Source organism: Phacochoerus africanus, chromosome 8, assembly GCF_016906955.1.
Source record: "Phacochoerus africanus isolate WHEZ1 chromosome 8, ROS_Pafr_v1, whole genome shotgun sequence".
NCBI lineage: Eukaryota > Metazoa > Chordata > Mammalia > Artiodactyla > Suidae > Phacochoerus > Phacochoerus africanus.
In genome coordinates, this window is record NC_062551.1 from 44,573,894 (window position 1) to 44,600,451 (window position 26,558).

General features: G+C 51.6%; 1 protein-coding gene and 1 long non-coding RNA gene across 8 annotated transcripts in view; one reads left to right on the forward strand and one right to left on the reverse strand.

Moving 5' to 3' along the window:
- On the reverse strand, nucleotides 1-18,660 carry LOC125134285 (uncharacterized). 4 transcript variants are annotated; one of them, XR_007136602.1, is made up of 4 exons: nucleotides 17,640-18,565; nucleotides 10,335-10,417; nucleotides 5,661-5,968; nucleotides 1-1,186 (listed from the first exon to the last, which is right to left on the reverse strand). It is a non-coding gene; the product is annotated as an uncharacterized LOC125134285 (long non-coding RNA). The 4 variants fall into 4 exon arrangements; XR_007136601.1 differs by lacking the exon at nucleotides 1-1,186 and adding an exon at nucleotides 18,572-18,660 and having other exon boundaries at nucleotides 5,029-5,968; nucleotides 17,640-17,992; XR_007136600.1 differs by lacking the exon at nucleotides 1-1,186 and adding an exon at nucleotides 18,572-18,659 and having other exon boundaries at nucleotides 5,029-5,968; nucleotides 17,640-17,974.
- GRAMD1A (GRAM domain containing 1A) overlaps nucleotides 13,962-26,558 on the forward strand; it is a 25,090-nt gene continuing 12,493 nt past the window's right edge. Inside the window, exons 1-7 of one of the 4 annotated variants that reach the window (XM_047793384.1) lie at nucleotides 13,962-14,052; nucleotides 15,203-15,524; nucleotides 24,764-24,974; nucleotides 25,060-25,080; nucleotides 25,505-25,589; nucleotides 25,717-25,820; nucleotides 25,907-26,002. In XM_047793384.1, the coding sequence (XP_047649340.1) occupies nucleotides 15,253-15,524; nucleotides 24,764-24,974; nucleotides 25,060-25,080; nucleotides 25,505-25,589; nucleotides 25,717-25,820; nucleotides 25,907-26,002 (789 nt within the window). In that variant the 5' untranslated portion in view covers nucleotides 13,962-14,052; nucleotides 15,203-15,252. Of the gene's footprint in view, nucleotides 14,053-14,405; nucleotides 14,470-15,202; nucleotides 15,525-18,772; nucleotides 18,932-19,107; nucleotides 19,239-24,763; nucleotides 24,975-25,059; nucleotides 25,081-25,504; nucleotides 25,590-25,716; nucleotides 25,821-25,906; nucleotides 26,003-26,558 lie in introns of those variants that run through there. The other 3 variants (XM_047793385.1, XM_047793387.1, XM_047793386.1) reach the window with 3 other exon arrangements.

Consider the following 26,558-nt stretch of genomic DNA (forward strand, 5'->3'; position numbering starts at 1 on the left):
TTTAGTGGTTTAAAACAACATTTATTTTGCTTCCAGATCAGCAATTTGGACAGGACTTAGTGAGAGCAGTTTATGTCTGGAGTGACTTGAAGGCAGGGAGCGGGAATCTTCTGAAGTCTCTCTCACTCTCGTGTCTCAGTTGGTGCCAGGACTCCTGCAAGGGTGTAGGGGTAGCTTCTAGGTGGCTGCTTGGGCTTCCTCACAGCATGGGGCTTGGGTTCATGATGCCAGGAGCATCCTGAGAGAGCAAGCCATCTGGGTGTGTCACCTGTTATGACTTAGCTTTGAAAGTCACTTAGCATTACCCCCGCCAGAGTCTCAGGTCTGCTAGATTCAAGCGAAGGAACTTAGATCCCATATCTTGACAGAGAAACATCAGAATCTTATCAGAAGAGGGGCACATGGGATAGGATTCATTTTTGGAAAAATACCATCTGTCACAGAGAGCAAACTAGCCCTTCTCCATCCTTAAGTTTTCATGAGTGTCAATGACAGCTGACGTCATAAAGTGAAAAGAAGTGTGCAGTCATGAAGAAATAAGACAGCAGATATAATTTTTTTTTTTTTGGCTGAACCTGCGGCATGTGGAAGTTCCCAGGCCAGGGGCCCTTGCTACAGCAGCAACAGAGCTGCTGCATTGACAAGGCTGGATCCTTAACCAAGTGCCACAAGGGAACTCCTGGCAGCAGATATAATCTTGATAAATGAGAAGTACTATCCTTTCTGCCTCTTACGCCACTGGTTGGAAGTTAGGAACGTCTCTTCTCTAGTCCAGAATCCATCTACCTGTGGGCCTGGGATTCTCATTTGGCCTGCTATTGTAAAGCTTATAAAGCTTCCTGTATTAGTTTTGTATTGCTGCATAACATATTACCCAAATTTAGCAGCTTCAACAATACCCATTTATCACTTTATGGTTTCGTAAGTCAGGAGTCCAGGGCGAGTAGTCTAGGCAGGCTTGTGTTCACGGCTGAAATGAAGATGTTAGTGGTCGGGATCTGGGGAAGAATCCGAAAAACTCCAGAAATTCTATCTCTGCAGGCGCGTTTCCAACATCTGTTCTTCTCAGCGGGGTGCTGCTAGGGAGGCTCTGACCACCAGAGGGTGTAAGAGTTCCAGCTGTGCTAGAGTTCCAGCCTCCTTCTGCCACCTTGGTCCCATTATCAGAAGCAAAAACAGTTATCGCCTGGGAATTTGTTAGAAAAGCAGAATCTCAGACCCCAAACCCAGACCTGCTGAATCAAAACTGCATTTTGTCAAGATCCAGGCAATTCGTGTGCACACTGAAGTTTGGGGGCACTCCAGCTCAATGCTTCTCCACCTTGGCTGCAGGTTAGAATCACCCCAGCAGTTTAAAAATCCCTTGATGCAAGGGCACCCCCTCTCTGGCAAGAATTCTGATTCTGATTATAAAGGTCCTGGAGTCTGGATTGCTAAAAGTGCCCCTGAGGATTTTAATGTGCAGCCAAGAGCTGCGAGTGTAGCTTGTTCCACCCTGTAAGAATGTGTGTGGGCTGTGCTTCCCCAGGGTGTAGACACTTGAGAAGGATATAAAGCCCCACCCTCAGGGATCTCCTGGAATGCAAGACGCTAGATCTCAGGGCCCTTCAGGCTCTAGTGAAGTCTGGGCAACATGAAAATGTAAAATGTGAGGCAGTGTTTTCAAAGTGCTTCAAAGACACAGGTCGACACCTGCTTCTCAGGCAGAAATTCTACGCCGCCCCCAACCATGCTGATGATGCTCCCAGACCAGTGATGGTGCCTCCTGAGCTCCACCGGAGGCTCCTTGAGAGCAGGAAATGTATTGATTCTCTCCTGCAGCGTGTTTGCTCAATGAAGCACCCTCTGCAACGTTTATGGTAACCTGGGCAGACCCCTGGCTGGTGGTGGAACCAGTGAGCTGAACTTCAAGAAAGAAGGTGCCTGAGGACAGAGGAACTTAGCAGTGTTAGAATGGACTTTTAAAAATATTTATCCAGTGATTTCCCATCGTGGCTCAGTGGGAACGAACCCGCCTAGGATCCATGAGGATGCAGGTTCGATCCCTGGCCTCACTCAGTGGATGAAAGGATTCTGTGTTGCCGAGCGCTGTGGTGTAGGTCGCAGATGTGGCTTGGATCCTGCGTGGCTGTGGCTATGGTGTAGGCTGGCAGCTACAAATCTGATTTGACCCCTGGCCGGGGAACTTCTATATGCCGGAGATGCGGCCCTAAAAAAAACAAAAAACAAAAAAACCCAAACAACAAAAAACAAAACCCCAAAAAATGTATCCTTCCTCATTTATGTAGTGCTTTACAATCCAATGCACTTTCATGTGCATTATTTCATTTTCACAAAACCCATCTGTGTCAGGTTAGAGTAGGTTAACCAGTAAAGTAGTGGAAAGCTGAGAGGTACATAGATAATGCTGAAAATTGCAGGATGAGTCAGGCAGAATTAGAACAAGAAATTGGCTTTCCTAACTTTTCTGATTTTCTAAGTGCTATTTCCAGAATGTGGCAATATCCAGCTCCCTAACCTCTTTTTCTCCACTGTTGGGAAGCCTTTCTGGGGAGTTTTTTTTTTTTTTGTCTTTTTGCCTTTTCTAGGGCTGCTCCCACGGCATATGGAGGCTCCCAGGCTAGGGGCAGAATGGGAGCTACAGCTGCCAGCCTATACCACAGCCACAGCAATGTGGGATCCAAGCCGCATCTGTGACCTACACCACAGCTCACGGCAATGCCTGATCCTTAACCCACTTAGCAAGGCCAGGGATCGAACCTGCAACCTCATGGTTCCTAGTCAGATTCGTTAACCACTGAGCCACAGAGGGAACTCCTTTTCTGGGGATTTTGAACAAATTCTTCCTTCTCCATTCTCCTCCCCCAAGCAGAGGGTTTGTTTTGTTATTCTGGAATTTTCCATTTCTCTCCTACCTCCTGTCCACCGATTTCTGTGACTTCTCATTTTACACAGAAGACTCACCACGTGTGGAATATGTTCGCAAAACACACCAGCAGTGATGATAAGGATTTCGTTGTGTTTCTTCAACGCAAAGAACTTTTTTTCCCACTGCATCGCTGGTGCTTTTATGAAATATTTGTGGAATGAATGAATCACAAAGGAAGTGAAGGGATTTGAGAACTTAAATCTGCGATGGGAAGAGGCAGACGCAGATTATTAATCCAGCCTTGGGTGTGCAGGTGGGGTGGTGGGGCGGGGGTCTAACCTATGAAGCAAGAGCTGCGAAGGATGGTGGAGGTAGAAGCACTGCCAGCACCAAGGGAAACGAGTCGGTTTCACCTCCTCATGTAACGGCCCACCCTCCTATCGGAGCTCTCTCTGGGGAGCTGAGAGGGAAAAAGAAGTCAGAAGAAGAAGTTGACTCTTTCAACGAAGTTCTTCCTTCCTGTCGCCCCTTCCTTCTGTCACGTGTCCTTACCCCTCTGGGCTAGACACCCTTCTCCTTCCTGAGCCCTGAACAGCTCTTCTCCTGCAGACATGTGAGGTGTAGGACGGGTGTGACAGGGTGGGTTCTGACTGTGTTTTTCTGTCCTGTCACAGTGTTCTGAGGCCCCACGGCCTAGGCCCACAGCTCCCAGACAAGCTACCCTTTTTTACTTTTTAGGCTGACTCTTTGGCGTATGAAGTTGCTGGGCTAGGGGTCGAACGTGGTATGTCTGCACCAAAGCCACAACCACTGCAATACCAGATCAGAGCCGCATCTGTGACCTATGCTGGATCCTTAACCCACTGGGTGTGAGCGAGGCCAGGGACTGAAACATCATCCTCATTGACACTATGTCAGGTTCTTACCCTGCTGAGCCACAGTGGGAACTCCTGGACTGGGTGCTTGTTTAAGGGGCTGCTAAATCCTCATGCTGGGACTTCGCTTCCCCATCTTGTTACATTGATTTCCCTATTTTCTCTCTCCTGGTTTACTCCCTCCACTCCTTTTTTCATTTTTTATTTTTATCTTTTTAGGGCTACACCTGTGGCATATGGAGGTTCCCAGGCTAGGGGTCTAATCGGAACGGTAGCCGCCAGCCTATGCCACAGCCAAGTCTTTGACCTACATCACAGCGCATGGCAACACCAGATCCTTAACCCACTGAGAGAGGCCAAGGATCGAACCTGCGTCCTCATGGATACTAGCTACTCAGGTTCCACTACTCAGGTTGCCACGACAGGAACTCCTACTCCCTCCTTTTTTTAGTGGAAATATCTTCCAGGAGCTCCCTGACAAAGAGTGCTTGGAAGGTTGTTATCTGAGATATTCTATGTCTGAAAATGTCTAACCCTGTTTCCAGTTGGCTGCTAGTTGATAGACGTTTAAGCTAAGTAGCATTTGTTTCATATTTCCAATGTCCTTCCAACTATGATCCTTTAACTGGTTTTTTTTTTTTTTTTTCCTTTCTGGAAACTTTTAGAACTGATGTTCTGCTGTACTATTATCATATTTTAACAACTGTGCTTCATGCTCTGCCAGCCCCTCCTACTTTTCAGTTGTGGGGTTTTTCTTGCAACATTTCTCTCTCTCTCTTTTTTGGCTGCCTCTGAGGGGTGCAGAACTTCCAGGGCCAGGGATCAAACCCATGCCAAAGCAGCAACCTGAGCCACAAACACAACAGTGCAGAATCCTTAACCTGCTGAGCCACCAGGGAACTCCTAAGATTTCTCTTTTTTAATTACAATTTTTTTAAAAATTGAATTTTAGTTGATATATAATGTTGTGTTAGTTTCAGGAGTACAGCACAGTGAAAATATATAGAAAACATATTTTCTATATATGTGAAAAGAATATATATATATATACATTTTTTTTCAGAATCTTTTCCCTTATAGGTTATTACAAAATATTGAGTACAGTACCCTGTACTATACAGTAGGTCCTTGTTGGTTATTCATTTTATTTTTTTTTTTATTTATTTTTTTTCCTTTTTAGGGCCACACCTGTGGCATATGGAAGTTCCCAGCCTAGGGGTTGAATCAAAGCTGAAGCTGCCAGCCCATGCCACAGTCACAGCAACAAGGGATCTGAGTTGCCTCTGCAACCTACGCCACAGCTGGCGGCAATGCTGGATCCTTAACTTACTGAGTGAAGTCAGGGATTGAACTTGCATCTCACAGAGAGTACGTTGGGTGCTTAAACCACTGAGCCATAACAGGAACTCCCTGGTTATCTATTTTATATATAATAGTGTGTGTGTGTGTGTGTGTGTGTGTGTGTTAAAACCAATCTCTTAATTTGTTCCTCCCTTTCGCCTTTGGTCAGTTTGTTTTCTTTGTCTGTGAGTCTCTTTCTATTTTGGAAATAAGTTTGTGTGTGTGTGTGTGTGTGTGTATTCTAAATTCATATACACACGTACATATATTCTAAATTCGTCAGCATGTGCTCCTCTTCTAGTTTCCTCTGACCCATGAGTGAGGGGAGCTCTTCATGCCCACCGACAGAAGAGGGGTGTGTGCGTGTGCGAGTGCCTGTGCGTGTGAGTGCAAGTGCATGTTGCGGGCAGGGTGGGGAGGCTTTTGTTTCTGCTACCAGGAAATCTCCCTGGGTTCCCGTGCAGTTCCTCACGCAGAGAGCTGCACGCATGTTGGAGCTGCTCAAGCTGCCTTTGCCCCAGCAGCCAGGAGTGGCAGCAGGAAAGCCCTCACAATACACCTCATAAGCTCCTTACACGTGGCTTCCTATCCCCGACTTCAGTGCCAGCCAGCTCCAGGAAAGTTCCAGCTTCCAGACGGTACATCCCACTCTTCCTATTCCAGTCAAGCGACTGTCCTTTGCCCGTCAGGAGGAGCCTCTGGTGCTTTGTGGGCTCAGCCTGAGATGCTGGTTCCTTGATCTCCCCCTAGACCCACTTGGCTTTCGTTACATCCGCAGCCCTGCCCCTCAGACCGAGGTCTGGGCTTTCCGAGTCCCCTGTAGTTACGTCGGAAGTGGAGACGGCATGCACGCTTCTAGGATGATGCTAGTTTGGCGTGATGCCTGAAAGAAAGCATTGAACAGTAATTTTATTTGTGAATATTTTAAACATAAAAATGTTAATGTTGTGGGGAAGAGGGGAGGGTGTAGAGGGCAGGAGGGAAGCTCTGGGAGCTGAGGCCTGTGTTGGTCAGCTTGGTGGTAGAGGTGGTTTTGGGATTCTGTATGTGTGTCAATAGCATCAAATCGTGTGCTGAAATAAGTGCAGTGTCTCACACATCAGTTATGCTCCAGTAAAGCTGTTAAAGTAAGTTTAATGTTGATGATACTAAAGCTTTCCTTTTTTTTTTTTTTTTTTTGTCTTTTTAAGGCCGCACCTGTAGCACATGGACGTTCCCAGGCTAGGGGTCTGATCAGAGATGCAGCTGCCGGCCTACACCACAGCCACAGCAATGCTGGATCTGAGCCACATCTGCGACCTACACCACAGCTCGAGGCAATGCCGGATCCTTAACCCACTGAGTTGGCCAGGGATCAAACCCAAGTCCTCATGGATACTAGTTGGTTCCTTTCCACTGAGCCACGATGGGAACGCCTAAAACTTTACCTTTTAAACTGCTGAGGTAAACATACATATAGTAATGTGCATAAATCTTTTTCTTTTCTTTTCTTTCTTTTTCCTTTTTTAGGGCCGCATCTCTGGCACATGAAGTTCCCAGACTAGGGGTTGAATTGGAGCTGCAGGTGCCAGCCTACACCACAGCCACAGCAATGCCGGATCCGAGCTGCGTCTGTGACCTACACCACAGCTCGCAGCAATGCGGGATCCTTAACCCATTGAGCGGGGCCAGGATTAACCCAGAATCCTCATGGATACTAGTTTGGTTTGTCTCCACTGAGCCACGATGGGAACACCAGTGTGCGTAAATCTTAAGTATATAGCAAAGTAATGTTTCCCACGCATACCACCCCGTGCACATGAAAATATAGAGTCTGTCCAACACCTCAAAAGCTCCCATGTCTCTCCCAGTCATTACCCCTTAGAGGGAAGAATTATTCTGACCTGTAGCCCCATGGATTAGTTTTAGCTGTTCTTGGACTTCATATTAATGGAAATGCATCTACGTTGATGCTTGTGGTGATAGTCTGCTCATTTTTTTTGTTTGTTTTTTGGGTTTTTTTTTGGCTGTGCCCACAACATGCAGAATTTCCTGGGCCAGGGATTGAACCCATACCACAGCAGTGACAATGCTAGATCTTTAATCTGATGAGCCACCAGGGAACTCCAGTTTACTCATTTTTCATTGCCACATAGTATTATATTTTATGGCTCTATCACAATTTCTTTAATGATTCTATTGTTGAGAATGACTGAGAACAGAGAGTGTTTACTCAAGGGTCGAGGGTACAAGAGTTGAGGGTGGCCCAAGCAGGCTTGTCAGTGTGTATCTGCGAGCTCACTGGGCGCAGTGTGTGTGGTTTCTGTGTAGAGACACCTGCTCCTTAAGCGGCCTGTGCCTCCTCTGCTCTGCCAGCAAGTTCCCCATACTGCTGCCCTTCCTTTTCTCAGGCTTGCAGGGGCGAGGCCAGTTGTTTCCTATTAAAGTGAGCCATCCTTGGAATTCTCTGGTGGCTCAGTGGGTTAAGGACCTGATGTTGTCCCTGCTGTGACTTGGGTGGCTGCTATGGCGTGGGTTTGATCCTGGCCCTGGAACTTCTGCATGCTGTGAGTGCAGCCAAAAAGTAATTAAAGAAATGAAGTTAGCCATACTTAAATTTTTTAAAAAGATTATATGCGTATGTATTTGTATATATTTATTTGGGCTGTGCCTGTGGCATGCGGAAATTCCTGGGCCAGGTATCAAACCTGAGCCACAGCAATGACACCACCACATCCTTAACCCGCTGAGCCATCAGGGAGCATATATATATATGAGTTTTTTAATTGAAGTATAGTTGATTTACAATGTCATGTTAGTTTCAGGTATACTGCATAGTGATTCAGATATATATATATATATATATATATGTATGTGTTTATATATATATATGCACTTTTTTTCAGATTCTTTCCCCTTATAGGTTATTACAAATACTGCATATAGCTCCCTGTGCTATACAGTAGGCTCTTGTCGATTATCTATTTTATATATAGTGTGTATATGTTAATTGCAAACTCCTAATTTATCCCTTCGCCTTTCTTTTTCCTTAGGTACCCATAAGTTTCTTTTCTATGTCTGTGAGTCTATTGTCTTTCTCTGTCTGGCTTACTTCACTCAGTATGATAACCCCTAGGTCCATCCATGCTGCTGCAAATGGCATTATTTCATTCTTTTTTATGGCTAATATTCCATTTATAGACATACCACATCTTTTTTTTTTTGGTCTTTTTTTTGTCTTTTTAGGGCCGTACCCGCAGCATATGGAGATTCCCAGGCTAGGGGTCTAATCGGAGCTGCAGCTACCAGCCTACACCACAGCCACAGCAACACAGGATCCGAGTCACATCCTCGACCTACACCACAGCTCACGGCAACACTGGATCCTTAACCCACTGAGCGAGGCCCGGCATTGAACCCGCAACCTCATGGTTCCTGGTTGGATTCATTTCCGCTGTGCCACGATGGGAACTCCTACCACATCTTTTTTATCCATTCCTCTGTCGACAGACATTTAGGTTGCTTCCATGTCTTGGCTATTTTTAAAAATATTTTTTTAAATAAAAGCAAAAATACGTGTAATTCTGATATATAAAATAGGAAAAAAAATTAGCCGTATTAAAGTGGATCTGTTTGGAGGGCTCTCCTTCTCACTGGTCTGATGTTGGAGCCAAATGAAATCTTTCCACTTCCTCCCTTTGGTCTCTTTGCAAGCAAGCAAGCATCGCCTTCTCATTTAAAGATTTGCCTAATAAGTGATGTGGAAAAACACCCAGAGCTAAACAAAACCAATGCGGGGAGAGGCCCGACATCCTAGAATTCTTATACTTCTAGCTGTGTTTCCCCACCATCTGGTTTCCAGCATCTCGTGCAGTGTGGTTGTTGAAATTATGAGCTATACATGCTCATTCAAACACCCTCCCACCCAGAAACATAAAATAATAGCTAAAACAGTAATTGGGCCATCGCTGTGTACTCAAACCCACATTTTGCTTATATTAACTCATTAGATTCTCTCAAAACCCTTGGAGGTGGATCATTTTCCACACTTCACAGATGAGGGCTAGAAGCTCATTGACCTCAGGGACCATGTCTATCTGTGACAATTCCCGTTTTCTAGACGGACAGCTGTCAGTGCGTATGTCCGTGGGAGGGGAGACAGCCTAGAAAATCACTGCAGTTTATCAAAAGGCTCTCCCCGGTCACTGCTGAAATGAATCCTCCAATATCTAGAAGTTTCCTTGAAGATTTCCCAGTCCAGGTGAAATACAGAATGGAAGTTCCACTGGGCCTTGGAGAGTCCTCCAAAATAGTTATTTGCTACATAAAACGTTATAGTTGGTACTGACAAGTCCTGCCAAATGTTCGGGGCCGGGGGGCGGGCGGCGGGGGGGAATATGATGCTTTACATTTTAGAACAAGCCATCCTTTCTTAGACTACTCCTGGTGTGTTTTTTTTCTTTTTTTTTCTTTTTTGCCGCCCCATGGCATACAGCAACACCGAATCCTTAAGGCAACACCAGATCCTTGATCCACTGTGCTGGAACAGGGATGAAACCTGCGGTTCCAGAATTCCCCAGGCTGTGGCTCCCGTTGCGCCACAGCAGGAGCTCCCCCTCCTGGCGGTTTTTAGGGTGGCAATAAATACATGAAATTGGCGAAAACAGGACACTAAGGTGCTGGGGAGAAGGAAGGAAGCCCTGGGAGGCCCAGTTCTTAATGCAAATGCAAATGCAATGCAAATTCATTTCTTGAGGAAAACGCGAAAAAAATCCATGTTCATCTCTCCTGCCCGGTCCTTGTCGTAGCGCCCATTTCTTGGAAACTCAAGGTCCGCCACGCTTCCTTCTTTCCCAGAGAGCCCCAAGTTTAAGGGCAGGAAATGGTCTTGGACTGAGTGTCTTTGCTCTGAGAGCAGAAGCACCAACATTTTGGCTCAGAAGGTGGTGAGACAAAGCAGAAGTTCACGAGAAACAGACGTCCCAATGGCACCTCTGTGTGGGAGGTCCAGGAGGAGGGTGGACCTCAGACAACCAATTAGCACCTGTTTTCTCGGCATCTGTTTGGTAGAAGAGGTCAGCCTAGCCCAAAGGGACACTCTTCAATATGCAAACAGAAACCTAAAGGGAAGAACAGCAGATAATTTGGGACTTTCCAGGGTGGAGGATGTGGGAAGGGATTTGTTAAAATCAGACACACATGGGGGTTGGGGGGAGAGCCTTGCATATACAGAGAGTGTGGGAGAGATTGGGTAAGAAGTCAAAACTTACCAGGTCCATACAGATACACTCAGAGAAGAAACCAGAAGTCACAGTTCGTTGGAAACAGATGCAGCCAGGAAATCTTGAAGCATCTGTGGAGGGCAAATAGCACATTATCGCTGATTATGTGTCAGAAATACACAAGCCCACACTCTCTTGAGCACCAGCACCGGAGGAGAAAAAGGAAGTCAGCACAGACTCTATCTGTTGCATCCACTCTTCACTGTGGAAAAATGCTACAGAAATGGTGCCCAATCTGGGACACCCCCCCCCCGCCTCGCCCCTCAACTCACTCCCACCCCAGCTGGGAGGAGACACTAGTGAGGAGTTTCATGGCTCTGCTACTCTCTTGAATGTGAGGAGGGTAGAAATAGTGGAATAAGAGGCAGGTGGTTTTCAACCCACAGAGGTTTTCAGATGGGAAAACCTGGGGATTTTCACCAGGTGGGGGGGTGGGATGAGTTCATGTGAAGTGTTCTTAGGTGGCCCTGCTCCGTTCGAGACTGCGTGTCCACACACTAACCCTTCCTGAGCTTCCAGGGACATCAGGTTCTAATGAGCCTTCTCTCCAGAGTCCTAATGCCAGCCATGAACTTCCCTCAGAGGTCTGTCGGCAACGTCAAAGATCAGAAAAGATAAAGATAACACGAGTTCCCTTGTGGTGCAGAGGGTTAAGGATCGGGCATTGTCACCGCGGTGGCCCGGGTGGCTGCTGTGGCTCAGGTTCAATCCCTGGCCCCAGAACTTCTCTGCACTGTGGGCTCTGCCAAAAAAAAAAACAAAAAACAAAAAACAGAAGACAACTCTGACTGTAAGCCCAAGTCCCCCATATCACTCAACTCTCGAAGACAGAATCTGAATCAAGCTCTCTTTCTCTATATATATTTATTATTATTATTTCATTTATTTATTTATTTATTTATTTTTTGGTTGCCCCGAAGCATATGGAGTTCCTGGGCCAGGGATCAGATCTGAACCGCAGTTGCAGCCTACAGCCTACACTACAGCTGCAGTAACACCAGATCCTTAACCCACTGTGCTGGGCTGGGGTCCTGGCCCAGCTGCAAAAATGCTTCTGATTCCACTGCACCATAGTGGGAACTCCTCCATGCTTCCTGAAGACAGTAATCTTGTGTAGAAAGAGAAGGGTGGGTTCTGGGAAAAGTTGCTCCAGGGGAGGGGGGGGTCTTGGGGTGAGTGATCACCATCCGAGGCTTGGGACTCCCAGGGCCAGCCCTGATCTCTGTCTGCCAGCTGCCCACTGGACCTGTCCATCGGGAGCTTGCACAGGTATCACTGACAAGTTGTCCTAAATAGAGCTCTTGATGTTTTTCTGCAAAACACATTTCTTATTTCAATCTTCCACAGCTCCCTCAGTTGTTAAACCACTGGCTGGACCCCACTTCTAAATATGCACTGACAGGTAAGGATCATGCACATTTGAGGAAAACCTCTAACATGAAGAGCCAAGAGACTCTTAAAGAAGAGCAAAATGGGAAGGCTTTCCATCCCAGACACCAAGACTAGTTGTAAAATCACATATACATATTACACATGTGAGTATATGTGGATATAGTATTTATGTATTAACATAGTGTATATGTCTGTTTATATAGGTTTATATATATAGGTGTGTGTGTATATATATGATAATTAGGTGTATGTAAGTAGGATAGTGTAAATTGCTTTTTTTCCTTTTTCTTTTTCAGCTGCCCCTATTGCATATGAAATTTCCCTGGCCAGGGATCAAATCCAAGCCAGAGCTGCCATTGCTACAGCAACACTGGATAGGATAGTGTAGTTTTTGCACAGGGTTAGACAAATGGACCAGTGAAGCTCTCTGAAAGACCCATGGATGAGTGGATGGGTGAATGGATGGATAAATAGATACTTGATGTGTGACAGAGAGGAACACAAAGACACACACAAAGAATGTTCACGGCAGCACTATTTTTAGTGGTCCAAACTGGGAATGCCTCAAATAGCCATCAACATAATCAGTAAATTAATAGTGGAATTTATCTACAATAGTTTTTACAGCTGAGTAGTATTCCGTTGTATAAATATACCACATCTTATTTATCCTTCATCTGTGGATGGCATTTAGGTTGCTTCCATGTCTTGGCTATTGTAAATAGTGCTGCTATGAATACTGGGGTACATATATCTTTTCTTCCTTTTTTGGGGGGGGCCCACACCTGCAGCATATGGAAGTTCCCAGGCTAGGGGTTGAATCAGAGCTGTAGTGAAGGCCAATACCACAGCCACAGCAACACTGGATCTGAACCGCATCTAGGACCTACACCACAGCTCACGGCAATGCTGGATCCTTAACCCACCAAGCAAGGCCAGGGATGGAACCCAAGTCCTCGTGAATCCTGGTTGGGTTCATTACCGCTGAGCCACAATGGGAACACCTGCATGTATCTTTTTAAATTATGGTTTTTTCCTCCAGATATATGCCCAGGAGTAGGATTACTGGATCATATGGTAGTTCTATTTTTAGGTTTTTTGGGGACTCTCCATACTGTTCTCCAGAGTGACTGTACCAATTTACATTACCACCAACCGTGTAGGAGGGTTCCCTTTTCTCCACACCCTCTTCGGCACTTACTGTTGTAGACTTTTCGAGGATGGCCCTTTTGAGGTTAGTGTAATTTTGATCAGCATTTCTCTAATAATTACCAATGTTGAGCATCTTTGCAGGTGCCTTTTGGCCATCTGTATGTCTCCTTTGGAGATTAGATCTTCTGCCCACGTTTTTTTATTTGATTGGAAAACTAAATATTAAAATTTTAGGAATGCAGATCGATCTGATGTTTAGGAATGATCCCTGACAAATAAGAGGGGATGAGGACTTCTGGAAGGGAGGCCAGGGTTGGGTAAGCCAGTCCCGGGGGCACTCGCAGTGATGTGCTGGCTCTCAAATTGGCTGTGTGTATGTGGGGGGGGTGAGTTATGGGGTCCTCTTTCTTGTTAAACTTGTGGGACTTCGAGGCTTCTTCAAGGAAATAAAACTCAAAAAGCCTCCAGCTGAGATAAGAATTGCCAGACCCTTATCAGCCCACCTGAATCATTGTAGCTGTTACGATGTTCCTGAGGACTCCCCACCCCAGCCACCTGGCCTACTCCTTCCTGCCTCCTGCTAGGAAAGGTATGTAGCCCACTCCTCAGCCCGCCCCTAGAGGAGCAACATATGCTCCCAACCAACCAGCAAGTATATCCAAAGACCCCATTGTTCCCCAACCAATCAGCAAGTGTGTCAGAAGACCCCATTCTTCCCTAGCCAATCAGCAGGTCAACAAGTGTATGGCAAGACTACTCCTCACACGCCTTTGGGCTGTAAAAACAGACTCGACCACGTGCCCAGAGTCAGCCCTCCCTGATTATCAAGGAAGTTGACCCACTGTGTTAACAGCATCTCTTGTGTCAATAAACTTGTCTTTCTACACTTTGGTTTAAATCTGGAAAATTCTTTTTCTATCTGCGTGCAGAGACCACAACAAAACTCACAACTGGGATACAGACATCTTTTAGCATGTGTCCATTATTATGTAATATATTGGAAAAGTGCCCAGACCTAAGCCATGGGAAATGCCAGCTCTTTACAGGCCAGGTGGAGCAGACAGAGTCGTGCACAAAAGTGAGATGGAGCCGTCAGTGGGGTGCCCTTGAGCACCAAGAGAACCCACCTGAAGGTTCAGGCCTCTAAGAGCAGGACTGGAAGGTGAGGATGAGAAAGGCTCAGCCTTGGCTGGCTGGGTGCGAGGGGGGTGGATCTCTGAGCTTGGAGGAGCAGTTCTGGGGAGAAGCGGGAACAGAAGCTACACTGTGGTGGGCCGGGCGACAGGAGAGATGGAGAAGTGGAGGCCTGGGGTGAGGGCAGCCCCTTCCTCCCCAGGCTGAGGAGGGAAGGGCCCCCCGCCCCCACCCATCCTTTCTCCCAGGAACAGCTGGCCAGAGGGGAACATGACTCCAGCCGGCTGTGCTATTCTGGCTGGCAAGGTCATGACTCCCTGGCCTGGCCAGGACTCCCCACCCACCCCGGGGTAGGGGGGAGGGTTGAAAAGGGCCTAGTCACCTGCCCCTTCCCCTGGAAGTCCCAGCAAACACCGAGAGGACAGAAGGAGGTGGAAGCCATAAGGTAGGGGTGCCTGGGAAGGATTCTGGGGTCCAGGCCTGGCCTGTGAGGTTCAAGTCTTCCCAAACCAGAGGATACTCTCTCTGGGTTCCATGGGCCCTGCTTCCCTCTTCCCCCAGCAGCTGGGGCCCAAGTTCTGCTCTGAGGACCGGACGCCACTATCTCCCCAGACACAGGCAAACCTCAGGAACGGGCCTGGCTCCCTCCCTTTGTTTGTCTTGGGAGGGGTAATTGCTGAGCAAACAAGGAAGGGAAATCCTGGATTTGGCCTCTCTTCTCCACTTGCTCAGCCATTGTAACTCAGCCCCGTGGCCTCTGGGGCCCACTTGGGCCTGGCTCCTTCCTGGCCTTGCATGAGGAGGGGGGTGGAGATGGATATAGAGAAAAGCCTGGTCTTGGCTTTGGTGAATACTCAGGAAAAAACACACCCCATCCAGGGGCATGAAGGGACGTTCCCTGCCCACTTCTGTGCTGGGTCTGGGGCTGGAGCCTCCGTTGTCAGAGCTCCCTGGCACTGGCCGGCCCCTCTAGGCTGTTGTCATCAGGATCTCTCTCCAGTTTCCAGAAGAGGAACTTGAGGTTCAGGGTCACGAAGGAGGATGTTGCAGAGGTGGGGGCCCCACCCCGACCTCTCTGACACCCGCCGGGCTCTGAACTATCAGTGGTGCAGCAGGGGGAGGTGATGGGGGGCTTGCACAGGAACTCTCCCCTTCACCTCTTTTTTTTTCTCCCCCAGAGATCACACCGTTGTCTAAGACCCCCAACTGGGCAGGCAGAGCCCTCTCCATGGCTGAGCTTCTGCCTCTGCTGCCTTGCCTGCCCCCACCAGCCCCGGACGGCAGTGCCCAGGACTCACCTGTCCCCCCAGCTGAGGGGCAGAGCTGGCAGCCACAGAGTGGCAGGGCCGAGGGCCTGGCCCCTAAGTCCCAGAGGCTCCTGGAGGTGCCCTCCATTCAGATAACACCAGCCAGTGATGAGGAGTCACCCCCCTGCACCCCACCCCCACAGCGCCTGCAGCTGCCGAGGACCCAAGACCCGGAGAGTTCACCCCAGGACAGGTCAGATGGAGGCGGTGGGATGGGAAAGGGGTTCTCTCTCTCTAGGGGTTATGCTCGGGGGTGGGTTCCCTGTGGCTCTCACTGTCCAGGTGGGGGGCTGAAGGTCATTTAGGATGCACAGATAAAAACCGTAACTGGGAATATGTGTTGGGATAACCAGCTGAGCTCGGCTGAGTGCTGCTTATCAAGACCTGAGGCAAACACCTGCTCAGTGTTTTTCAAACTGTGGGTCACGACCCATTTAAGGGCCAAGAAACCAATGGAGTGCCCTGCCACCAGCACTTTTTCCCAAATAGAACCAGGAGAGAATTGAAAAGAGCACAGTGTTAAAAAAACAAAAAAAAGGAAAGAAAAAGAACAGAAGAAAATAAAAGTGTATGAGGCACTGAATGAGTGTGGCTTCCTGTAAATTTTGTGACATGACATACACGGTTGTCCCTTGGTATCTATGGGGGCTATTCCAAGACCCCTGTGGACACCAAACTGTGCAGATGTCTCATAGAAAATGAGGTAGTATTTGCATATAACACTCACATCCTCTTTGTAGACTTTATCACTAGATTACTTCTAAGATTGAATGCAATGTAAATGCTATGTACATAGCTGTAGATACAATGCAAATACTATGTCAATAATTGCCAGCCAACAAATTCTAGTTTAGTTTTCTGAAATTTTTTTTAAATTGAAGTATAGTTGACTTACAAAATTCTGTTTGTTTCAGGTGTATAGCAAAGTGATTCAGTTATATGTACATATATACATATCTAATTTTTTTTCAGATTTTTTTCCCCATTATAGGGGATTACGAGAAATCGAGCACAGTTCCCTGTGCTATACAGTAGGTCCTTGCTGTTTTTTTTTTTCTATATAGTAATCTGTATTTGTTCATCCCAAACTCCCAATTTACCCCTGCCCCCACCCGGGAATTTAAAAGAAAATCTTTTTTTTTTTTTTTGTCTTTTTAGGGCAGCACCCGAAGCGTATGGAGGTTCTCAGGCTAGGGGTCAAATCAGAGCTGTAGCCACTGGCCGATGCCACAGCTACAGCAATGCGGGATCCAAGCTGCATCTGCAACCTATACCACAGGTCACAGCAACACCGGATCCTTAACCCACTGAGAGGCCAGGGATCGAACCCCATCCTCATGGATTCTAGTTGGGTTCTTAACCTGCTGAGCCACAATAGGAACTTCCCCATTTCTTTAAAAAAAAAAAAAAAAAAGGAAGGATCTGAAGCGAGAATGTCAAAAGGTCCACATCTATTCAATATGGCTGGGGGGAATTGTTGTACTTTTTCCTGTTTGAAATAAATTTTTCCTAATTAGACATTTTAATGTACGTCCAGAGAAGAAACAGGCAGAGAGAGAGTGCAGTGAGACAGGGAGATGGTGGAAGGAGGGCCTCTCTGAGATCCCCCTGAGATAACTGAGGGTAAATGGCAGTCGCAGGAAGAACTGGGGGAAGAGCTTCCCTGCAGAGGGAGAGCCAGTGCAAAGGCCCAGGGGCAGGAATGTGTCGGAGGAGTTAGAGGACCAGCAGGGTAGCTAGAGGCAGTGGTCGAGAGAAGTGAGAGTGGGCTGAAGAAGTTAGAGCAGGGCCTTGACACTAAGAGGAGGAATTTCCTTCCAGCTGGAGGGACATGGAGTCCCAGGAGAGAGCTGCGCCAGGAGGGCCCTGACCTGACACCATTTCACGGACTCCCTGGGGCTGTGTGTGGGAAGCAGACTGTAGGAGGCCTGGACTGCACCAGGGAGACCAGGGAGGAGGCAGTGTGATGGTCCAGGAGGGAATGGAGGCTGGGCCGGGCGGGGGGTGATGGGGGAGGAGGGCTTCCATTCTGCATAGATTTTGTGGGCTCAGCCCACTGGGTTTGCTGAGAGACTGGATGTGGGTTTGAGGGAAAGAGAAGGTCAAGAAAAGCTGAAGTTTGGGGCCTGCTGTCCACCAAAAAGGAGAAGCTGGTGGGTTTGGGGGGAAGGGAGGGGGTGTAAGGGTGGGAGAGCTGTGGGAATGGAGGTTTTCCAAGAGGCAGGAACAGCCTGTCTGGAGAGGGGTGGTGAGAAGGCTCCATGCGGGGGCACCTGTGCTCAGGAGCTGTGGGGCAGGACTCACTCACAGGCACAAGGAATCCAGGACACTGCAGACTCAGGCGGCCACTGCCAGACAGGTGCAGCTCATGGCGTCAAAGGAGGGTTGCGTCCATTTGACGTCCAGCAACGTGACCTCAGTAGTGAGTTACTTCCCAGCTTTGAGGCCCGGCTTCCTTTTCTGTAACAGGGCTGCCCCTGACCCCACTGTCAGGTGGGAGAGCTCTGACCACAGAGTTAGTGGGATTTGCAGGACTGGGGTGACTTGCCCGACCTCACAGCACAGATAAGGGCCAGGAAGGCTGGATTTTAACTTAGGCTGGGCCCAAGACGGGGTCCGCAGAGATCGAGGCGCTGGGCCTCCCTGAGAGGACAGCAGGGCCTCAGAGATGAGGAGAGGGAGGCGTCTTAGGGTCCCGCCCACTTCCCGCCAGCTGCGGTTCCCCAGGTACCCACAGCCCCAACACCTCCGTTTCCCCAATCTCCATCCCACCCCCAGCTCCGCCCCACCTCTCAGGTTCCCCCCGGGGTGGGGGGTGGGGATGCCGAGAGCGCCCAGCCAGAGTCTCAACAGGGGCCAGAGGACCCTTTTCCGGGTACCAGGGGAGCGGGAAGGGCCTGGGCGGACAGCTAGCTGCCATGGCGATATTTTGTTTTAATTAAGTCTGTGTTTTCCTCTTTCTGCGCCCCCGCCTTGTGCCCCTCCGCCCCAGGTCCATTTCTCATCTCTCTCCTTAGATCCGCTGTCTCTCTTTTTCTCTTCCTCTCTCTTGTTCTCTCTGGGTCTCTGGCATCCCAGCCTCCCCTCTCAATGTGTGTCTCTTCCTGCCCCAGCGCCCGGTCCCTCCATCTCTGATCCCTCCTCCTGCCTCCCTCTCCCTGGGGGCCTCGCTCTGTCCCTGCCATCCCTCCGTCGCCTCGGTCACCCCTCCAGCCCCGGCTGTGTCCCTCTGGCTCTCACCTCCTGCTCTCCCGCCTCCCTTCGGTCCCTTCTTCCCTCCCGGTACCGGACTCTCCGGCTAGGCCCCGCCGCCCCTCCCCGCCTCGGCCGGTCCCTCCCCTCCCTCCCGCGGGCGGGCGGGGGGCGGCGCGGTGACGCGACGGGGCGGGGAGGAAGGGGGAGCTTACGCTGCGGCGGCCTCCGGCGGCCCCGGTCTTTTGTGCGGGGCTGCGGGCGGCGGGGTCGCGGGTCGGGTGGGGGCGGCGGCCGACCAGGGCGAGGCGCCTGCCCCGCGGGGACGCCCAGCGCAGCCCAGTCCCGCTCCGCCGGGCCCGGCCCTGCCCTGCGGCTGGGCGCCCGCCGCGCCGCATCCATGTTCGAGTAAGGACCGCGGGGGGGGGGGGGAGGGGGGAGGCGCGGGGGCTGGGCGGGGGGGGGGGGGGCCGCAGCCGAGGTCCGGGAGTTGTGCACCGCTGCCGGCCGTGGGGAGGGAGGCTTAGGGGGTGGGCAGGGGTGCGCTCGGGGGCCGGCCACTGACCTCTGGGAGGCCGGCACGTCACTGCCCCGGCGCGATGCGCGATGCGCCGGCTGGCGGGGCTGGGGCCGGGATCCAAGGCTCTTCCTACCGGGAGTGCGGCCTGCGGGAAGCGCCCCCAGCCCTGCTTCGTCCCTGCCTGGGAGGCAAGAGGTGGGCGCGAGGCCGACCGGTCGTCGGGCCTGCGGTGGAGGCAGGGCAGAGACAAGTCCCCGCCGGCCCCGGCTTCCAGGCTCCGGAGGCCGGGCCAGGCCCAGGGGCAGCCTCTCCGGGTCTGGGCTCCCTCCGGCCATCCTTGTCTGTCGCGAGTCTCGGAGCTGCTGGGGAGGGGGCTTCTGCGTGGCCGCAGACCTGGTGCCTGAGATTCTCTGGGGTCGTGGGCAGGGAATTGACCTACTTGTCTGGGCCCAGAGTGTTTTCAGTTGTAGGTGTCTTGGAAGTGTGGATGCCATCTGAGGCCCTAGCGAGCAGGCAGCTGTGATCCTCTTTAGCTCTGTGTGTGATTTAGTTCCAATTCCATTGTGGCTCCATGTGTTCCTGTAAGCTCCCTGCGTGTGTCTGATTGTGACTGTGGTGTGTGTCTGGGGCTCCACGTGGCTGTGACCTGTGGTTGTATGTCCGTGTGCAGTGTACTCATCTGGTCAGACCTATGCGTGTCTGATTGTGACTTTGGAATGTGTGAACATATGTCTAAATCTCCTAGTGTGAGGACGGCTGTGATCCTTCTTGGCCGTGTGTGCATGTGTGAATGTGTGAATTTATCTCAGATTCCATCTGTGGTTCCACGTGTCACTCACTGTAAGTTGCCTGTGTGTTCAGTTGTGACTTTATAGTGTATGTGTGCATACGTGTCTGGGGCTGCGTTTGCTGCTGTGACCCTCTGCTCTGTGTGTGCCTGTAATTTACCTCTGCACCTATTAGCTCTGTGTGCAAACCCAAGTCACTTGTGTGTGTCTTTGTGCATCCAGGACTTGGTGGGTATGACTGAAACCCCTGGGGCTGTGCCTATAATCTGCTTCTGATTCTATCTTTGTGTGAATGTTCCTGTCTGTGTCCCTTTGTGACATTGTTGAGTGTGCCTGGGCTTCCATGTGAGCAGCTGGTACCCTCTGGGGCTTTGTGTGTGTACAAAGCAAGAGAGACCCCTTGTGGCTCTTAGTGGGCTTGGGACCCTCCCTGCTGAGACCTTGGGTGTACCCTTGACTCTTTGGAGCAATAATAAGTGACATTGCTCCCGTGTTATGGTTTATAAAGCATGTTCCACACGTGATTTCAATACCTGGTCCTTGCATTGTTGAGGTGTGTCCACAGCCTCCTGGAGCTGCATTATTCCTGAGTCCTTCATGACTGAGTGTCAGGGCGACAGAAGCTGATATGTCCATCCCTCGCCACGGAAGGGCAGGCCTTTGCTCTCTCTTCCCCCCTGGGGGAACACCATGAGAGCTGAGCTGACCCTAGACTTAATTTCCCTGGCTTGTGCACAGGTTAGCCGGGGTCCTCTGTCCCTGTTCTTTCCCTGCATGGCTCTCTCAGTGACTCTAGGAATGTTACGTGCCTTCAGTTGTCTGAGACTTTCTTGTGTCTGTATGTGTGAATGTAACTTACCCGGGACTTTCCCTGGATTTCTGTTCCTGGGATCCTTTGCAGCTGCGCGCGTGCGCGCGCGTGTGTGTGTGTGTGTGTGAGAGACTTCTGGGACTTTGTGGGTGGCTGTAGCACACTTGTAGCCCTGCAGGTGTGTGTGGGTAATTGTGCTTGGATGCTGTGGCTTTGTGTGTGCCTTTAATATACCTGTGATGCTGCTAGGGGGTGGGGGAGACTTAAAACTGTAGGAAACGGTCATTTGCCTGTGACACGGGCTGTGTGTGACCCCTGTTGAAGTTTCCTTTTGTGCACACCTGTGTGTGCCTCTGTCCCTTTCTGGCCAGAGGGAGCTCTCAGCCTGTCTAGGCCCAGGAAGCCGGAGGTGAGGTGTGCGCAGTGGCAAAACCGCTTTCCCTTCCAAGTCCCTGCCCCCATAACGGTCCTCCAGCTATGTCACCGTGTGGGGCTGGGCTCCTCCCTTTCCTCTACCGTGGCCTGCCTAGTTGGGCAGCCTCGGGGCTGTCAGGCTTGAACACTTCCTCTTTGTCCTGCCAAGGAGCAAGATCCAGGGGTGCAGGCCGTGCCCTGTGTGTGTCACACTTGTCCTCAGGCACCCTTCCCTAGATCTGTGGCCGCAGGGACAGGAAGACGAGGCAGGGGAGGACTGACCCTCTTTCAGGACCCTTCCCCAGCTCACCAGGACCCTCAGGGTGAAGCCTGAGCTCCTGCCCGGGGCCCACAGGGCGGGGCTATGCCCGCCTCTCCTCCTTCTCCAGCCCCACTGGCCGCCTGGCTCCTTCTCAGAGCTGCCAAGCTCAGTCCTGTCCTGGACGCACTGTTCTTACCCCTAAAACAGCCTTCCCTGGCCATCCGCCAGATCTGCGCCTTGTTCTCCAGGCTCAGCGCAAGTGCGCCCCACGCACCACCCCACCCCCACCCACTCGGCCCTCCTTTATCTCTGAGGTCCTCAGCCTGAAACATGCAGTAGACACTCCCGGGCCCCTCCCCGACTTCCCGATCAGAGAGAGGGCTGCTCTGAGTCCCAGACTGCCTTTCTCACAACTTCCTGGCGCTGCTAGTGCTGCTCCTGTGAGCCATGCTGCTTCATAGCCCTGACTGGGGTCCGAGGGATCTTCACCCCTCAGTCATTCGCATGTTCTCTTACCGATCGGTGCTGTTCCCCAACCCGAGTGTCGAGTCCCCCTGGGTAGACGTTGCAAACGTTTTGCCCACTTCTGTGTCCCCAGTTCCTGGTGCAGGGTGGGTGCTCCATACGCACTTAAGGCGTGAATGTCTGGAGTTTGGGGGCAGTTGGGGCAGCAGACTCCAGGCTAAAGTGTTGGTGCAGTGCCTGTCAGGGTCATTGTGGCATCTTGGCTGCAGGTGTGCGGGTGGTGACAGGGCTGTGTGTTCCACCGGGGAGGAAGGAAGTTTGGATAGAGCAAACAGCCAAGGCAGAGGCTGGGGGAGAGTGGGTGGGGGTGATGAGCGGGTCCAGCCCTGGCCTCTTAGCTAGAGGGAGGTGCCACCAGGGGAGGGCTCACCAGGGGGCGGCTGGCCTGACTGGGCTGTTCACTGGCTCCCTCCACGGCAGGTGGGAAGCAGACAGACAGAGGGAGCCAGGGCCAGGGATGGAAGCACGGGTACCTGGGAGAAGGCAGCTGCGAGACACTGGGGGGAGTGGTGGTGGCACAGGTCACCATCTATTTCGTTTACGTATTTCTTTTCTTTTTTTTTGTCTTTTTGCCATTTCTTGGGCCACTCCCTCGGCATATGAAGGTTCCCAGGCTAGGGGTCTAATCGGAGCTGTAGCTGCCAGCCTATGCCAGAGCCACAGCAACACAGGATCCAAGCTGCGTCTCGTTTACATATTTCTGTTACTCCACAAGGTCATTTCACAAGGATGACAAAAGCTCCTACTCTGGGCCCCATCCTGAGCAATACTGGGTCATGGTATGGTGACCAGGGCCACACCAAGGCTTGCTGTCGGGGAGCTCACAGGCCTGTGGGGGAAGTGGCAGCCCAGGGTAGTCCGGGCTGGGCTGTGGGCGGAGTGGTTAGGGATGGGGTGGGGACTGCCAGGGGGTGGCGGGGACCTGCAGAAAGGATGCAGCGTCCAGGAGGGAGGGGGTGTATGAACAAGAGTCCCAAAGGCTGCAGAAGAATTTGCTAGGCACCGAAGAAAAAGGACATTCTGGACAGAGGGAACAGCATGTGCTAAAGCTTAGCGACAAGAGGAGTTCCCATCGTGGTGCAGCGGAAACGAATCTGACTAGGAACCATGAGGTTTCGGGTTTGATCCCTGGCCTTGCTCAGTGGGACAAAGATCTGGCGTTGCTGTGGCTGTGGTGTAGGTCGGCAGCTGTAGCTCTGATTAGACCCTTGGCCTGGGAACCTCCATATGCCTTGGGTGCAGCCCTAGAAAGACAAAAAGACCAAAAAAAAAGAGAAAGAGCTTAGAGACAGAGTGGTTGAGGGACTCCCCCCTCCGCCCCAGGGTAGATAGAGGCCCCCCCACCCCCACCCCCCGGCCGCCTCATTGGAGTCCTGCCTTGAATTATAACAGCTGTGTGTTGCCTTGGGCCTCAATTTCTTCCTCTTTAAAGAGTGGTAATAGTTTGAAATGCACAGGGTGTGTGAAGAATAATAAAATTCAACATATGAAGAGCTTGCCGTAGTCCTGATACAGAGTCTGCACTAATTTGTTCAGTCCTTTGGGGTTCTGTTCAACATCTGCCTCCCCACCGGAAGGCTCATTCCCCAAGGTGGGCCCACTGTCTGGTCTCTGATGTGTCCAGTTCCAGCCAGCACGGATGATTCCTGTAGTCAGCAATGCTAATTGAGAGTTGAGCATGTGCCAGGTACAGCTTGGGGTCCTGGGGACACAGGGGCAACCAAGACCTGGTGTTCACAGTCTGGGACAGACATTAAACAAGCCGAGTAAGTGAACAGGACGAGACGAGTGTGAGGGGAGCCCGGGGCTGAGGGGGGGACGCCAGGCTGGGGAGGAGGAACAGTGGAGCTGAATAAGATGAGCTTGTGACGCTGGGGCTGTGGAAGGACATTCCAGCCAGAGGGAACGGCAGGTGCAGAGGCCTTGAGACGGGAACACAGGTGGTGAGCTTTAGGGACGAAAGGAGCCAGGGATGGTTAGAGCGAATGGGGTCACAGGGACCACACCAGGGCCTGGGCTCCAAGGGGAGGAACTTGCTTTCACCTAGAGTGAATTATACCTGCCGGGGGTGGGGGTGGGTGTGGGGGGCACAACCAGGAGGGCCCTGGCTTGACCAGAGAGGAGGCTGCTGAGATGTCCAGGAGGGAGAGGAAGGAGGCTGGGCCCGGGCACCGGGGCAGGGGAAGTGGGCAAGATAGGAAGTAATGGACAGGAGTTCCCGTCGTGGCTCAGCGGAAATGAATCTGACTGGCATCCATGAGGACGCAGGTTTGATCCCTGGACTCGCTCAGTGGGTTAAGGATCTGGTGTTGCTGTGAGCTGTGGTGTAGGTCGCAGACACGGCTTGGATCCTGTGTTGCTCTGGCTGTGGTGTAGGCCAGTGGCTACAGTTCTGATTCGACCCCTAGCCTGGGAACCTCCATATGGCGCAGGTGCAGCCCTAAAAAAAAAAAAAAAAAAAAGGCAAGGGGAGAATGGACATTGTGGATGGGACTCACTACCCGATTAGAAATAAGGGGTGAGCAATGAAGAAGATGCTTAGGTTTTTAGCTCAAGTAACTGAATGGGAAGTGGTTGTTCAATAAATAGTTATTGTTTGCATGAATTAATGAGTTAATTTTAAAAATAGCGAATGTTATTGAGAGCTCACTATGTGCCAGGCTCTATTAGAAGCACTCGACGTGCATTGATTTAACTCTCCAAACAACCAAACGAGGACATGTATCTCTCACCCCTGGATTACAGACGAACTAACCGAGGCACAGGGACTCAGGGAACCCGCTCTGGGTCTCAATGCTAGGAAGTGGAGCAGGGGTGGGGCGGTGGGGATCAATGGACTGATGGGTGCCCCCCAAATAGGCCTGTCCTCACGCCTGAGCCTGCGTTTCGCCGTGACACCCCCTCTTCCTCTCCCCTACAGCACCACTCCCCACTCCGGCCGGAGCACGCCAAGCAGCTCCCCGTCTCTCCGTAAGCGGCTCCAGCTCTTGCCCCCAAGCCGACCCCCGCCTGAGCCAGAACCAAGCACCATGGTGGAGAAGGGGTCAGACAGCTCCTCAGAGAAGGGCGGGGTGCCCGGGACGCCCAGCACCCAGAGCCTGGGCAGCCGGAACTTCATCCGCAACAGCAAGGTTGGCACAAGCGCAGGTGGGTGGGGAGAGAGGAAGGGCAGGGGGGTCCAGGGGCTCATTCTGACTCCATTCCTTTCCCTTGCAGAAGATGCAGAGCTGGTACAATGTAAGTGTCTGGGCAGGGGGTCTTGCTGGAGGGGTCAGAGGGAGGGGTCAGGGGCTGCAGGATCAAGGAGTGGGTGCTGGGGCAGACCTGTGGGGATCCCATCCTGTGTGGCTTCTTAAATGCGGGGTGACCTTGAGTGAGTTGCTTAACCCCTCTGGGCTTCTCTCTCCTTGAGAAACCATTCTGACCTTGCAAGACTGAAGGGAACATTCACTGAGTCTGTGATGCTGGTGGGTATGTGGCCCAGGGCCCGGCTTGTGCAGCTCTCGTCATGGTTTCCCTTGGGTGACAGGCAGTGGGAGCCAGAAGGGAGCTAGACCCTGAAGCCTCAGAGAGCCTGTCCCGGGCCGAGGACACTGGGGGGTGCTGGAGCTTTGTGGGATGGAATGAGGGATCCGGGTCCTCACCTCCCAAACTTCCCCAGATGCTGAGCCCCACGTACAAACAGCGGAACGAGGACTTCCGGAAACTGTTCAGCAAACTCCCTGAGGCCGAACGCCTCATTGTGGGTGAGTCCCCCGCAAGCCAGAGCCTGAGCTCCCCGTACTGCCCTCCTGGCCCTCCCCGTGCGTGGTGGCCTGGCCAGGACGGCCGTGTGACTTGGGTGTCTGCCGTCTCTCCCCTCGGCCGCCTCAGATTACTCCTGTGCCTTGCAGCGCGAGATCCTCCTCCAGGGCCGCCTCTATCTCTCCGAGAACTGGATCTGCTTCTACAGCAACATCTTCCGCTGGGAGACCACAGTGAGCCGGCCACCGGGAGGCAGGGAGGGGCCCGGGGGGGGGGAGCGCCTGGCCCTGGCCCCTCCTGACCTGCCTGTTGTCCTCAGATTTCCATCCAGTTGAAGGAAGTGACGTGTCTGAAGAAGGAAAAGACGGCCAAGCTGATCCCCAACGCCATCCAGATCTGCACAGAGAGCGAGAAGGTGGGCGGCCAGCCAGCTCATGGGGGCCCTGTGGCCCCTGAGCTTAACTGGCTCCTCGCTCCTCCCCGCTCCCCGGGGCCCCACAAGGGCACCCAGCTCCTCAGCCTTCCCTTCCTCTTTATTCTCCCAGCCCCTGCTCCCGTTGTCCCCCGAGCCGGACCCCTGCGCCCACTCTTATCTCAGGCCCTGCAGTCAGTCTGTCCCCTCACACAACTGCTCAGGGATAGTATTCATAGAAAAAGTCTATCAGTTCAGAGGCCTCCTCCAGGAAGCCTTCCCTGATACTCCTTTCTATCATGACTGTCACCTTGGGGTCCCAGACGGCTGCCTCGCACTGGTGGCCCAGACAGGACAAAGAGAAGGAAATGGGGAGGGAGGACTTCACAGCCTCCCTTTGCGTTTTTATTGGCCAAAGTGGGTCTGTTGGGGCATGGGAGACTGGGAAAGTGCCCTGGGCTTCCCTGAGCCACCCAGCCACTCTGGGCTGACCCCACCTCCTGCACTGGACTGTGTGCCTCGGGGCCAATGCCTCGGGGCCAGGGCCAGGGGCTGTCTC